Source organism: Vigna unguiculata, chromosome 1, assembly GCF_004118075.2.
Source record: "Vigna unguiculata cultivar IT97K-499-35 chromosome 1, ASM411807v1, whole genome shotgun sequence".
NCBI classification, from domain to species: Eukaryota; Viridiplantae; Streptophyta; class Magnoliopsida; order Fabales; family Fabaceae; genus Vigna; species Vigna unguiculata.
In genome coordinates this window covers 22,867,628-22,882,425 of record NC_040279.1, presented here as the reverse complement: position 1 = coordinate 22,882,425, position 14,798 = coordinate 22,867,628, and the positions used below count along the sequence as shown (strand labels likewise).

Below are 14,798 nucleotides of genomic sequence, written 5' to 3'. Positions count from 1 at the left end.
TTAAAGTGATTTTTATCCATTAATCATTAAAGTCTTGATGGATTAAAACTTAGTAGGAAAACATCTTTTTTATTTTAACGAATTAAAATTATTTAACCTATTAAAATTATGGTTTTTCTCTACAAGTTATCTGAATTTATCTTTGTACAGTCAATTTGAAAAAAAAAAAGGTTCTGAATCATTTATAAACATTGGAAAAATAATTGTTGGAATTAATTTATTAAACGAATAACTTCAAAATCACATATTAAACAAATCAAGGTGTAGATCACCTTTATACTTTTTCTTTTCATTTCATGCAACAACTTGTCAAGTATTAAATACTTTATTGTAAGTCTTTAATACAGTTTAAAAGAATAATAAACTGCATATCAACTAAGTAGCAAACACGTAAAATTTCATTAGATATTATTGTAGTAGTCTTTCACGTAACAAAAATATGAATTCTCACTAATAGAGCTTATAATCATTCATCTAACCAAATTAACCCTTTCTATTTAAAAAAGTTAACTCATTGAATTACTCTACAATACTAACCCTAAATTTAACGTTTACTAATATATCGTTGAGCATTCTCTTTTAACTTCTTGAATAAATCTTTTACTCCTCATTTTAATAATGTTAAAAGAAAATTATCCATCATGAGTGTAATAGTATAAGCCATAATTTTGACAAGAAACTTTTTTATTAGTATTTTCAAACATATACAACATCACCTATATTAACCCTTAAAGAAACAATATTAGTCATTCTTACTAAAAGATATACAAGGTAAATGTAATAAATCATTTGTATGAACCATTTACTTAACAAAAAAACATTGTTCTTTATAACATAATTATCAACTAACGTAAATGTTATATTAATAATTTGATTAACGTAAGTTGTTCTATTAATCAATTTGATATATATAACTAAGTCTCTGCATTCTTCTACAGTATTTAATTTCAAGCAATATGATTGATAACAAAATTTAATCAATATATTAACAAATAATTATGTAAAAACACCTAAAATTTTGAAATTAGAAGATCTTTTTCATTCTCATACATTTTGTAAGCATGTTAAAGATTTACAAAGTTTAAAATAATCGACAAGCAACCATCAATCAAATATTTTAATACCGACAAGAAAATCTCAACATCAATCAAATATGTATGTAGGAAAGAATAAAAATCAAACATAAAAAACAGAAAAAATTACGAACACAAGCAAAAGGCCTATCATATCTTTTAAAACATTTTGGATATTTCTTTTGGCCAAAATTTTTCTATAATCCCCGAGTTATACAAATGCAAAATTAGAACAATTATGTATCAAATTACTTAGGAAAGTCATTCCAATCTCTATTCCAAATTATGAGATCAAACAACTTAGCCTTAAATATTTCCATCACTTACTACATGTCACCATAGGCTCTCCATTATTAACATCACATTAAACACAATTAACTATAACAGTTATTTATGCTAATCTTTTACTTAAGCAATTAACCACTCACTTAAACAATTAACAAACACAACAAATCTACCTCATAATAAAATAACTACTGCCAAAAATATAATTAACAACAAACACAACAAATCTACCTCTTAATAAAATAACTACTGCCAAAAATATAATTAACTACATGACAGACAACCATATTAATCATCTTCTGAGACAAAAACTAACAACTAAAACTTAACCAACCACGACTCTTAAAAGCTCATCCATTAAATCATCTATCTTTGACAGAGATATTTGTTACTAGCGATGAGTTTATTCATCTGTCTATAATCTACACGTAATCTAGAACTATCATTCGTCTTCTTTACTAATACTAATAATTATAAATAAATAAAAGTATACAATTCATCACTACCATAACAAAACTGAACTCTAAACAAACACCCACTCACAAACTCTAAAACATGAGTTTACCTTTGAACTAGAATCCCACCAGACTCATCTTCCTCTTTTGTGCTTATTCCTTTTACTTATCCTCGCTATTTTTTCTTCCTCACTGTTATTCTTCCACTTACTCTTTTACTCTTCCTTCGTATAATTGTTCTCCACTTTAGCTTTGCATTCCCTCTGACTATCAACTTCTTCACTCTATTTACCTCATTTTCCTTCATAACTGGTCCTCTTTTTTAATTGTTTTTCTCCATGTTTCTCTTTTCAAAACACCAACTTTTCCCTTTTCTTCCTTCTCATTTCATTGTCTTTTAATCACTCATGACTCAACAAATAATAATAGAAAAAAGGGTGGTGCATTTTTATTCATTTATCATTTTTATTTGAAAAATGACAACAAAATTATACTGAAACACTTTTTATGATTATACTTGTAGATCATGGACAACTAAGATTTTAGCCAAAAACATAATATTTCTCACTCTGATATCTGCAATTTTCCATATTACAATATAATCACTCACTTTATTTTCTGAATAATATTTTTAATATTCAAGTTTCTCGAATTCACACAACTAAAAAGCTCCCCAATAAATTCATACAGAACATCTACCACATATTGAAGAGAAATACACCGAGATATTCCATAGTTCAAGCTCTAATTGAAAAATAAGCATCTAACATAGCCCCGTGAACAAAACAGGAGAAAAAGAGAATTGAAAAATTAGGTGTAATCCTTAATGTCTGGATAATGTTGAGGGTTGAAGTCATCCATTCTAACAATTAATATATCATAAACAAAACCAGAGAAGGCATTTCTGAAACTCTACACTCAAACAAGAAAAAAAGATAACAACTTTCAATCTCCCTTCTTCCTAAAAGAGCATCCCTCAGTTAATCTTGCCCGTCCACCAGTTGGCTGGCACAACACAGTCTGGCAGTTCCCACATACAACAACAGTCTGGGAGTGACTAAACACAGTCGTTCTGCAGTAAAAATTCCATACCACTCAATCAAAAAAAATACAATCCAACTGACCTAGTTCCCAATCAAAATCAATCAAAAATACACAACCCAACCGACCTAGTACCCAATTAAAATCAATCAAAACTATACAATCCAACTGACCTAATTCCCAATTAAAATCAATACAAAAAATACATCTAACTGGCCTGGTCCCCAATTAAAATCAATAAAAAAGAATACAATTAAACTAACTTAGTTCCCAAATAATTGAATAAAAGCACAGAAACAACTTACATGTTAAAGCAACCCTGACACTTAACATCCTGCACGAGAAGGAAAAGGTCAACAAACACAGTTGGACAAAAACTAAAAATTTATCAGAGTAATACCCAATTCAAGAGGAAGATTAAAAACATAGTTGGTGCATATATGTGACAATACCATGAAGAAAGAATTTGGGGACTGAACAAGACGCTTCAGTTTGTGTTTCCTCTTCTCAATCTCAGCGGGAGGATTTAGTAAATCAATATCATTTTGAAGAACCTATTAAACCCATACAATGAAGGGGTTAAAATAAAACTCAGAAAATCGGCCAACAACACACAACGTGAAAAGGGAAAATGGAAGAATGAACAAATGTTAACATATTCAACTATCTTTCGAACATGTCTTCTCTAACTAATAAACATATGCAAACGAAAGATGAAAACAAAGGCAAAACAAAGTTAGATCTAATGTGTTGAAAAGGGTACTCACCATGTTGGCCAAAGAAATTGGAAGAGCTAAAAACCCTAAAGAAGGAGTGAGTTGCGGCTGCAGAAGAAAAAGGTTTAGAATTTGCATCAAATGTAATTATATAAATTGGGATGTGTGTCCAAAATATTGCTCTCAACGGGCCGGCCCAAAAGTATGATTTATTCCCAAAGAAAAACAAATTATTTCTAAATAAAAGATTAGGAATGAAATAAAACAATTTATATCAAAGCTACTATTTTAAATTAAAATATATAATTTTAATTTAGGAATAATTTTAAAACGACATTAATATTAAAATATTTTAAAAATATGTATTTTTCAGATTTTTTTTTCCTATAAATACTATTTCAATAGATATTTTATCATCACTGTCATTTTTTTTTATTTATAAAAAGGAAATATTTTAACTTTGATTAGAATATTTTTTACAATAACATATACTTTTTATACCATAGCTATTTTTTTAAATGAAATGATATTAATATTAATATTTTATTTTACCAAATACTCTGTTAATTACAATTTGATGGGATCTACGTTCTTTTTTCCAAAAAAACTTGTTGTATAAACATTAATAGTTTTTTATAAACATTGTAATACATAATAGCATACATCATAATACAGTGAACTTGTAATAGTGTCACAATAATACAAAGAGACATAAAAAATATTAAGTTATGTATAATATGCGTAATAATTTTTAAATTAAATAATATATAGATATATAAAATATTTTTTATTTTTCAAGTAATATATATATATATATATGGAAAAAAATAATTTATTTATAATGACCATTTAAATAACAAATAAGTGTATATATTTGAATAACTTAATAATATTTACAATATAAAAATCTTATAAAAAAATTATAATGAGTGTTTATTTAAAAGCACAAATGATATAAACTTATATATCTAAATAAATATGAAAATGAACGTTTTTTCTTTAAGAAATCGGTTCCTATTAAATACTAATTTCTAAAGGTCATATACTAGTATAACTGTAACTCTCCTATTTGATAGAATTATTTGAGTCACGAAAAAACTTAAACAATAAGGAATGATAATAAAATTAAATAATATTCGGAAGACGCTTTAAATTTCAAAATGTGGAATTAATACTTAAGATATTTTTTAAATCTTTATCATATAACATACATTATATGTAAAAAGATAATATTATTTATTAATAACTATTTTACAAACAATTGACCGCATAACTAATAATATACCCATATATATTAAGCATTAACAAATTTGGTGAAATAGAGCAATTCTAAGGACCTGATTACCATAATCATACAATTAATTATATCATTACAATAATAATTGATAAGAAACATGAGCAAACATATAAACTCCATCAACCAAGAAGATTTTATATAACACAAAAATTATATGTTTATGCAATAATTCTTCTCTTCTTCATAACTTTTTATTCCTATTTATGAATTTTTAATTCAAAGTGTTAAATTTTCCTTTACTCATCAATTTCTCTTTATTATGACATCGAGCAGATTATAATTTCTTTATTTTTTATCTCTTTCACAACTTTTTAATTTTGTCAATTGTTCGAAAAAAATTATGAGGTTAATATTCCATATAAAAATAAATAATGTCATTTTTAATAAAAATAATTAGAATTTCAAAGCTTTATTGTTCTTATTATCCAAGTATATAGTATTTTTATAAAATTGCAAAACCAAAATAATCACGGTATCTCAATTAATAACAAATATTCAACTTTAAAATATAAATATTATCTATACTCAGTACAATATAAATGTTTAATAAAGATTATGTACCGTACCTAGCCGAACTAAATCAAGTAAACAATATACATACCAAAACCGCCTAGCATCTGGTACCCGGATACCACCAGCACAAAGCCATCTAGCCAGGTAGCCGGTCGAAGCCGACTACTTATCTAGAAGGTCAACTAACATCAATACCCCGCCTTCAATAGGCCTCCAGGGCCTGTTTTGGGGCCTAGGCCCACTCATGGCCCAAGTTGGGGCCCAAGTCAAAACCCAGCCCATGCAATGGTCAAACGTCATTAATATTCTATAAATACACGTGGACCCCATCATTTAAAGGTACGCATTCATTAATTGCTGATTGGACTCTTTGAGAGCTTTGACTTACTTGAGCTTCGGAGATTCTTCTGCAGGTAACCCCTCCTGGATTCAAGCCGACATGTATCGAATGGGAAGAGGCCAACGGAGGAGATAGCGGACTACATGGTAAGGTGACGCTTGTGCCTGACAATCTTATTTGTTCTCTGCAGGAACAGATTAAATTGGAAATACTTAATTTTATAAAAAATTTAAAATTTAATTGAGTATTTTTCATTTTTCATGTAGAAACAATAAGTAATGACTAAGCAAAAATAATAACTATGCCACCAATTTAACAACAAAAATAAATAATAACAAATTAATTGAAAAATATAGAAAATTTTAAATATATAATTGAAAGTATCCTAAGTTATGAAAAAAATTAAATAAATATATTATTACTTTTCTTACGACTTACTCAATTAAGTGGTTATTAACAACTATATTGTAATAATACTGTCATCCAGGATGAGTTTTTCATTTTCCAAGATGTATCTTTTAAGTAGATAGGTACAATTTCTATATCTAAAGGAAAACGATGATTTGACAAACAAAACATTGACAAAGTGACGCGTCCCATTTTTATGAAATATTTTTTTGTAAAAAGAAAATCTATGTTGTTTACTAATGCAAATAAAACCCAAAATGAAATTATTGAAAAATTCAAATCAACTTTTGAAACTTCTTCCTCTCATTTTCTTCATGTTCAACTATTCTTCATTTTATTTTTTCGCTTCCCTAATCTTTGTTGATGGTGTTCGTCCACATTTGTTCATAGGAAAACCATAATAAGTCTCTTTCTCTTTTTTGAAATTGTTCCATATTTATGGTTAGTTTCATTTTTTAAACTTGAATATATTCCTCCACAATTTTTGCCTTGAATTTGAAATACCCATGTGTGATTGTTTTTGTTCTCCGCCCAAATGTTGATTGTGCTTCAATTGTGATCGTTATTGTTTTCAATTTTGTTCTCTTTGGTTTGAAGTTGCGATTCTGTCTCGTTAACCACAGTGGTGTTTGGTTTATTGGGTGGTTTTCGTTCTTGGAGCATTGGTTCACGAGGGTTGAGGTAAAGTCTCTTCCTTTCACAAATTTTGATTTTGAGTTCTTTATTTTCAGTTGTGTTTAGGGTTTTCTTAGGAATCCCCTCTTTTTTTGAAATGCTTTGCTGTGGTGTGGTTGGCATTGATCAAAGTATCATTAGATGGGTTTAATATTAATAGAGTTTATCACTTTGTTATGGAGCTTTCACCTATTACCACTGTAGAACGAAATTGAAGTATTTAGGGAAGTCTTTTACGCTTTTGTTTTGTATGACCAAAATATGTGAAGAATTTGTGCTTCATTTGTTTGATGTTTATAATCTTAGACATTGATGAACTTCTATATTTATACATTTTTACAATAGTCACAAATGGTAAACGTATGTGTACAACTTTTTCCAGATGAAATGTGTGATTAGATATAAGAGACTTGTTGGATAAATGTTGCTTTTGAATTGTATTTATAGGAAGTTATATATTATTTTTATGAAAAAAGTTTAACTACATTTGCCACATAAAGTCTTTGTTTGGTGTTTGATATTTTTGCACTGTTTTATGGTAGGTTTATGATTTATTATTAATTTTAGAAGTCATGAAATGAGGTTATAGTTTTATATGACGATGTATTATGTAATTATGGTGGATTATCCAGGTATCTACTCTACAATCATGGCTAGTCCTTGGGTGCTACATAGAAAGGGTTGAATTTTTGTGACATAGTCCTTTTGATTATTCAATCATGAAATATATATGATGGAAGAAGCATCTCTTCATACACATGTGTAAGTAGATAGATTGTTATATTAGAAGTTGTGATTTTTACTTCTTTTTACCATATTGGACTTATTTATGACTTCAACTACTCACTTTGCAGGAAAACTTACAAGAAATCATGGAGCAATACATTTGTTAGTGGATTATGGATGAAGATAATATCCATAAAGACTTTGTACTTAAGCACTTTACTATTTAGAATCACAGGCAATGATATAAATAGTCTATAGTCTGTGGTTGAGTTTTGTTTTAATGACATCTTTATATTTAGTGCACAATAGGTTTATGTTACAAAGTTGTTGTGTGAAGTACATTATGGAGGGTGAACTTTTGTATGGCTATTACAATTATGTATTATGTTATAAGAACTTTGTGCAAAAATGTTGACTTCTAAGAAGTACATAAAGTGGATATATAATTATCCATATTTCACAGATTTAATACAAAGTGTCACCCAACCAAATATACATGTTCAATGACTACATCCTTTGTTGTGCAAAACCTTAACTGCGTTTGCCACTTATTTTGACTACATTTGGTACATAGTTCTTCAAAAACCCTTTTTGTTCATTTTCTTGTCATAGACCATCTTTTTTTTAAAGTCATGGGGATAGCCACGCCTCACACCCTTGGTTGAAAGGCATATGTCAACTAAGCTAAGTATATAGTGAAAGAACTTCTCAAGAATTAGCTGATTCAATTTATGTGCATAAATTGTACTTGCGTTTGGCACTTATATACACTACATTTGGTACATACTTTTTCAAATCAATTTTCATTCCCTTTGATTTCACATACCATCTTGATTTAAAGTCACGGGGAAACCCACACTAGATGCCTTTGGTTCAAGTGAACATGCACTTCTCAACCAAACGAACTACATACTAAAAGACTTTGTGAATAATTAAATGATTCCATATGTGTGCAATAACTAAAAATGAGTTTGCCACTTAATTACACCATGTTTGGTACACCAAGTCCATTTAAACTCATGGGGGAACCCACTTTACACAACCTTGGTGGAAGTGCAGATGCACTTCTTAGCCATGCCAAGTATTGCGTGAAAGACCTTGTGAAGAATTAATTGATTCCATTTTTGTTTAAACATTATAACATTGTTTGCCACTTAATTACACCATGTTGAATTCATAATTTTTCAACAGAATTTTTTGTTCCTTTTATTTGGCAGACCATATCCATTTAAACTCATGGGAAAACCCACACCACACAACCTTGGTGGAAGTGCATATGCACTTCTCAGCCGAGCCACATACAGAGTGAAAATCCTTATCAAGGATTAACTGATTTTATACATGTGCAAAAACTACAATTGCGTTGGCCACTTAATTACACCATGTTGAACACATAATTTTTCAACATAATCTTTTGTTCCTTTTATTTGGTAGATCATGTCCATTTAAACTCATTGGGAAACCCACACCACACAACCTTGGTGGAAGTGCAGATGCACTTCTCAGCCATGCGAAGTACTCGTCAAAGACCTTATGAAGAATTAATTGATTCTATTCATATGCAAAAACTATAATAGCGTTTACCACTGAATTACACCATGTTGAATACATAATTATTCAACAAAGTTTTTTCTTCCATTTATTTTGCAGACTATGTATATTTAAACTCATGGGGAAACCCACACCACATAACCTTGGTGGAAGTGCATATGCACTTGTCACCTAATCCAACTACTGAGTGAAAGACCTTTTCAAGAATTAAGTGATTATATTTGTGTCCAAAAACTATAACTGTGTGTGACACTTAATTAGATGATTTTTGGTACATAATATTTCAAAAGCATTTTTAGTTCCTTTTATTTGGTACACCATGTCCATTTAAAGTCATGGGCAAACCCACTCTACACACCATTGGTTAAAATGCACATGCACTTCAAACCTAAGCCAAGTACTGATTAAAAAATCTCATGAAGAATTAACTAATTCTATTTTTGTGCAAAAAGTATAACTACGTTTGCCACTTATTAGATGATGTTTTGGTACATAATTTTTGAAAAAAAAAATTAAGTTCCTTTTATTTGGCACACCATGACTTCATACCATGTCATGGAGAAACACTATTGGTTCAAGTGCACATGCACTTCTAACCCAAGCCAAATACTGATTAAAAAACCTTTTGAAGAATTAACTGATTCTATTACCATGCAAAAAGTATAATTGTGTTTGTCACTTAATTAGATAATGTTTGGTTCATAGTTTTGGAATAGAATTTTAAGTTCTTTTTATTTGGCACACCATGACTCCATTTAAAGTTGCGGAAAAACTCAATTTACGTTGGTTCAAGTGCACATGCGCTTTTCACCCAAGCCAAGTATCAATTGAAAGCCTACTTGTTATAATAGCACACAATTGAAGTACAATCAACATTTGAGCGAAGAACAAAAACAATCACAAATGAATATTTCAAATTTAGGACAGAAATTGTGGAAGAATAGATTCAAGTTTAAAAAATGAAACTAACCATAAATAGGGAACAATTTCGCGAAAGAGAAAAAGATTTATGGTGGACGAGCACCATCAACAAAAGATTGGAGAAAAAAAAACAAAATAAAGAACGGTCGAACGTGAAGAAAACGAGAAAAAGAAGTTTCGAAAGTTAATTTGAATTTCTCAAGGGTTTCATTTTGGGTTTCACTTACAATAGCAACATAGGTTTTCTTTCTTGTGAAAAAAAATATTTCATAAAAGTGAGACACGTTGTCAATATTTTGTTCGTCAAAAAATCGTTACCCATAGCTAAAACATCCCGTTCCCTTCCACTCCAGTCCTGTTAAGGATTATAGATTAGTACAAATATTCGGTAATTCCCATAACAACCCCAAGACCACAAAAGCTTAGGAACAGAATAATACTAAACCTTTAAAATAGAAATCAAGCAGATTTAAAATAACGTTATAGAATGCATAACCAGAGTGACATACAGATAGGTACTATATTAAAAACCCTAAAGAAAATAACAAATAAAGGGGCATGACAAGTTTAACAAATGAAACAATCAATTTAAGAGTTAGATGATCAATATCAGCCACTAAATGTTACAAAATTACAATTACAAAATCGGATCCTAACTGAGTACAGTGTGCTTCTCTATCTTACAAAAATTCAGCTAATAGATATGAAACTTCATTTTAGTTTAATGAAGAACCAAGCCGGACAAACCAATTTTGACCCCTAAGAATTTTGAAGGATTTAATGCTATTTAAAAAAATAATGAATTTAGACAATTGTCACAATAAGCAATTGTAGATTTTATTCTTGTCACCAATATCTTCACTGCAAAACCATTCCCAATGTATAGATGCCAACGGTCAGCCATGTCAATAAGATTAATTACCATGCAGTAAATTTTTTCACTCCAAATGCAAACTTTTTTTCATACTCTCATAAACCATGTAGGTGATACTTGCTGAGGGTACAACCTTGAGTAAGTTAGGAAATATTCCTTTGTAGAATCCCCTAATGCCTTCATTTTTATAGGTTTTCCTGAATACATCACCCATTCCCTTATAAGAGCGTTGAGCCTGCATTCTGAAATCGACATGGGTTTCATTTTCTAATTTCCATAGAAAGCAATAAGTGTTGAAGTCACTACATATGTAAGCAACAATTTACATAGAAAGCTACAACACATAACAGCCAAAATTACCTTGTTCTAACCACCTGTAGTGGGTAAACGCACGTTGCTCCAACAGCTCCGGATACAGTCCCACATCCTAATTGCACTAGAGGACCAGGTTCTACAGAATGCCATAAAATCTAATTACAAAAATTGAAGGCAATAACTGATACGGAACATCACAGGTGAATAAGTTTTTTATTTTACCTCCATCACGAATAATATACTGCTTGGACATATCCTTCAAGGTTTCATACGCAGCAAGATCTATACCAGCATAAGGGATAATGCCAAGAAGAGAAGGAATCAATCCCCTGTAAAATGCTCGGGGTCCTTCCTGAAGCCAAATATCTTTTGAAAGGGTTCCAAGACTAGGAATTCGTCTGCTTTCACAAGCATAGGTCTGCAGTCGCGTTTTAACAAGATCCATGGGATATATTACAGTTTGAGCTATAGCACCAGCAATACCACCAGCTAGTAGCCGCCCCTTAGCTCCAATATTAGCCTGTGTCTCTTCCCCTTTGGCCCTTACAATAAAGGTCTTCAACATCTCATAGCTATAAAATCTAATGGCACTCTCAGGGGCAACCTTTAGAACATTTAAGCCATTCCCTCGAAAAAATCCTAACAAACCACCCTCTTTCCATATAGCTTTTATCGCAGGCATTATGTGAGCTCGTGTTGTTTGGACTTGCATTACAACCTTTAGACGATCAAGTGGTGCAGTTGCTGTGCGTGATGTAGCACCTGCTACTCCTCCTGCAATCAGATACCTACTGGCATGAAAGTGCTTACTAATGCCTGCTGGAATAACAGACTGTTCCCCAATATCAACCATACATAACCGCTCCAAATAATGGTAAATGTTCTCCATAGTTGCCTCGTGAGGGTAAAGCAGCAGAAAATCCCTCCATTCTTGAAATGTTATAACACCATTATTATCCTTATCAACATGCTCAACAAAGCGGGCAAGTTCCTCATCATCAATCTTTATCCCTACAATAGAATACTAGCGCAACTTATTGAATGAAATACATCACATCACAGAATTAACAAAATCTTAGTCACACAACAACAGTGCACTAAATAATTACAGACCAGCAATCCAAATTCAACTTTCGCTATCAGATACAGAGGGCTTATATTGTGTTAATTTGTCGGTAAAATAACAAGGAAAAATTTAGTTAGCAATATAAAGTTGAACTTCGATTTATCTTACAGTACTCAGTTATAACTACAGATCAAAAGAACCTAAAATCAGATTAATCAGTTAGTCGATAAGGCTACATGCAAGGGAAAGGTTGTTTTAATGGGTGATTTTCATTTTCCTTTTCCATTCAACTTTCTACAATGCAACCAAAGCCTAGGCGACCAATCCTTGCAGTTAAATTGCATTCATTAGGAAGAGATGTGCCAAAAAGTTCAACAATCTCATCACTACAATAAAAATGTAATAAGAGTTGGGGACTTCTCTGAATTTATACAAATTTCGAAGAAGATGCAAAAGACTAAGTATGAGAGTCTGGTAAAGACTTGTGACTTGAGATGAACATAACTTGGACCACTTTTTTAAACCGTCAAACAACTCAAACCATGGCAATCAAACTTTTCATAAGGAGCACGTAGTATCCGCTATCTGATTTTTATTATTATTTTAATGTCACTATTCTTTTAAGGTAGTTCTTTATTTAAAAAATAACAATTATTAGATTTTTCTTTTTTTTTTCAATATAATGAATGTTTCCCCTTCATTAAATACCATACCTTTGTTAAAACTCCACTAATGTACACTATTTTGATCATATATATTACTAGTTAAAAAGTAAACTCCAACGCAAGACCCTCGCACTTAGAACTAGATAACATAATTTGTAAGTGATATAATTAATAACAGTCTGATAATGAGTGACCTACAATGAGTCCAACAAATCACTACAATAAACTCTGGTATTATCTTAGTATTTGAGTTTAAGTCCATCTAAAACTCAACCTAGCTCGTAAACTGAAGTGAGAGTAACCTCTACATATTACACAGTTTTTCTTTGTCATGTCAGTGGTGAACATGGATTTCAAAAACAATTTACACAACACAATTCTATGTCAAACTAACCTACAAACAAAATCAAACACAAGACAACCGAAACACTGAAACATCAACAAAATCACGAGTGAGTTTGCAATAAAATGAAACCATGCCTGCTTTTACGAGAGCCTCCCAAAGCTCCTCAGGCAAAATGCAGCCATTGTGCGCTACATCGATGGCCTGGAAAATGCGGTAAATCTCCAACTCCTTGTCGTCCATGTACCTCCTGAACTCTTGGAAGTCCACTCTCCCATCATGGTTCGCATCGCAAGCGTTCAACAAATCCCTGGCGTACTTGTACTCCGACGGAATCTGAAGCGCCGACAGACCCGCCTCAATGAGCGCGTAGTCCAAGAACCCGCGATTTTCCCTGTCGAAGAATTCGAAGAGGCCCCGAATCCGCGCCTCACGCGCCTCCTTTGTCTCCTGCGACGCAAGAAGCACGTGATCCAACGTCACAGGTGACGCCTTCTTCATCGCAATTCTGAAGCGAGAAAGAAAGAAAAACACAACAATGAGTGATTTTGAATGTGGAAAATGTAAAGATGGGAATTTGATTTAATAGGGATCGAATGAAGGAGAGAATAAGAGCATGCGTGCGTTTTGCTTTAACCTTGGAAAGGGATTCAATGAAACGTGGAAACGACCGTGGAGGACGTAAACGACGGACAGAGACTTTTCTGGTTTCAGAAATTACGTTTTCATGAGTGATATTGCAACCGGCGGCAATGAGAGGGGTCGCCGGCGATGTTGGCCGATACGTGGAAGAACACGCGCATCGTCATCGCCAAAAGTGCTTATGCTTCTTCGTGAATAGTTATTACACACAAATAAAATAATAATAAATAAGTGAATAGATTTTAGGATGTGATTGCAATGAATCGGACAGGGTGAGAGATGCAGAAAATTTTGGAGTGTGGAAGGTTTCTTTTTATATATTTATTTATTTATTTATTTATATTATTATTATTATTATAATTATTTTCGATGTTTCCAGATTTCTTTTTTATTTTATTTAACTTTGCCTTTGGTTTTGGCACGTTTGGTGGTTGCGCGTTGTACACATGGTCGCAGGCGATTTTTTGCAACCTAACAAATAATAACGATCTTTTTCGTTGGCATATTTAAATTTTGGTGTTTTATAGTGATACTATAACAAAAATGTTTGAAAATAAACCATCACTCATTTTAATTTCTCATTGTGTCATTGTAATTTTAGAGGCTAAAAGTAAAAAATAAATTACACTGGTTTCTTTTTACTTTTTTATTTATTTATTTCCTTATTCCGACCAAAAACTCTTTAATTGTTTTAAAATAATAAATTCACATTTTTTACTTATTTAAAAAACATTAGATCATATACCCGTGCAATAAAGAAAATCAGAATGTCTGTAGTTAACTAAAATACCGATAAATAATTATTTTCAAATTTTCATTTTCAAAGACACATCACTCTTTATTTTCAAGATTAAAATGGGGTTTCCATATGAAAATAAACATATATACTAGA

The 14,798-nt window shown here is 31.2% G+C and overlaps 2 protein-coding genes across 2 annotated transcripts; both read right to left on the bottom strand.

The window, feature by feature from the left end:
• Nucleotides 1-2,465: 2,465 nt before the first annotated feature.
• On the bottom strand, nucleotides 2,466-3,744 carry LOC114175185 (40S ribosomal protein S27-2-like). The gene is made up of 4 exons (XM_028059950.1): nucleotides 3,622-3,744; nucleotides 3,307-3,408; nucleotides 3,160-3,188; nucleotides 2,466-2,885 (listed from the first exon to the last, which is right to left on the bottom strand). The coding sequence occupies exons 1-4, from the start codon at nucleotides 3,706-3,708 to the stop codon at nucleotides 2,759-2,761; spliced, it is 345 nt and encodes a 114-aa protein (XP_027915751.1). The 5' UTR covers nucleotides 3,709-3,744; the 3' UTR covers nucleotides 2,466-2,758.
• A 6,823-nt stretch (nucleotides 3,745-10,567) lies between these two features.
• LOC114179596 (calcium-binding mitochondrial carrier protein SCaMC-3-like) lies at nucleotides 10,568-14,169 on the bottom strand. Its single transcript, XM_028066002.1, has 5 exons — nucleotides 13,902-14,169; nucleotides 13,402-13,772; nucleotides 11,413-12,201; nucleotides 11,236-11,326; nucleotides 10,568-11,117 (listed from the first exon to the last, which is right to left on the bottom strand). Exons 2-5 carry the CDS (start codon nucleotides 13,763-13,765, stop codon nucleotides 10,940-10,942), a joined length of 1,422 nt encoding a protein of 473 aa, XP_027921803.1. The 5' UTR covers nucleotides 13,766-13,772; nucleotides 13,902-14,169; the 3' UTR covers nucleotides 10,568-10,939.
• Between the last annotated feature and the right edge of the window lie 629 nt (nucleotides 14,170-14,798).

What these genes read in the sequence shown, in the direction of transcription:
- LOC114175185 (XM_028059950.1), bottom strand. Translation starts at nt 3,708, where the DNA reads ATGCAAATTCTAAACCTTTTTCTTCTGCAGCCGCAACTCACTCCTTCT. An exon ending in CAATTTCTTTGGCCAACATG is followed by an intron (nt 3,409 to 3,621) that starts GTGAGTACCCTT and finishes TGGGTTTAATAG; the next exon opens with GTTCTTCAAAATGATATTGA. An exon ending in CCCCAAATTCTTTCTTCATG is followed by an intron (nt 3,189 to 3,306) that starts GTATTGTCACAT and finishes CTTCTCGTGCAG; the next exon opens with GATGTTAAGTGTCAGGGTTG.
- LOC114179596 (XM_028066002.1), bottom strand. Translation starts at nt 13,765, where the DNA reads ATGAAGAAGGCGTCACCTGTGACGTTGGATCACGTGCTTCTTGCGTCG. An exon ending in GGAGGCTCTCGTAAAAGCAG is followed by an intron (nt 12,202 to 13,401) that starts GCATGGTTTCAT and finishes ATTCTATTGTAG; the next exon opens with GGATAAAGATTGATGATGAG. An exon ending in GTATATTATTCGTGATGGAG is followed by an intron (nt 11,327 to 11,412) that starts GTAAAATAAAAA and finishes GGCATTCTGTAG; the next exon opens with AACCTGGTCCTCTAGTGCAA.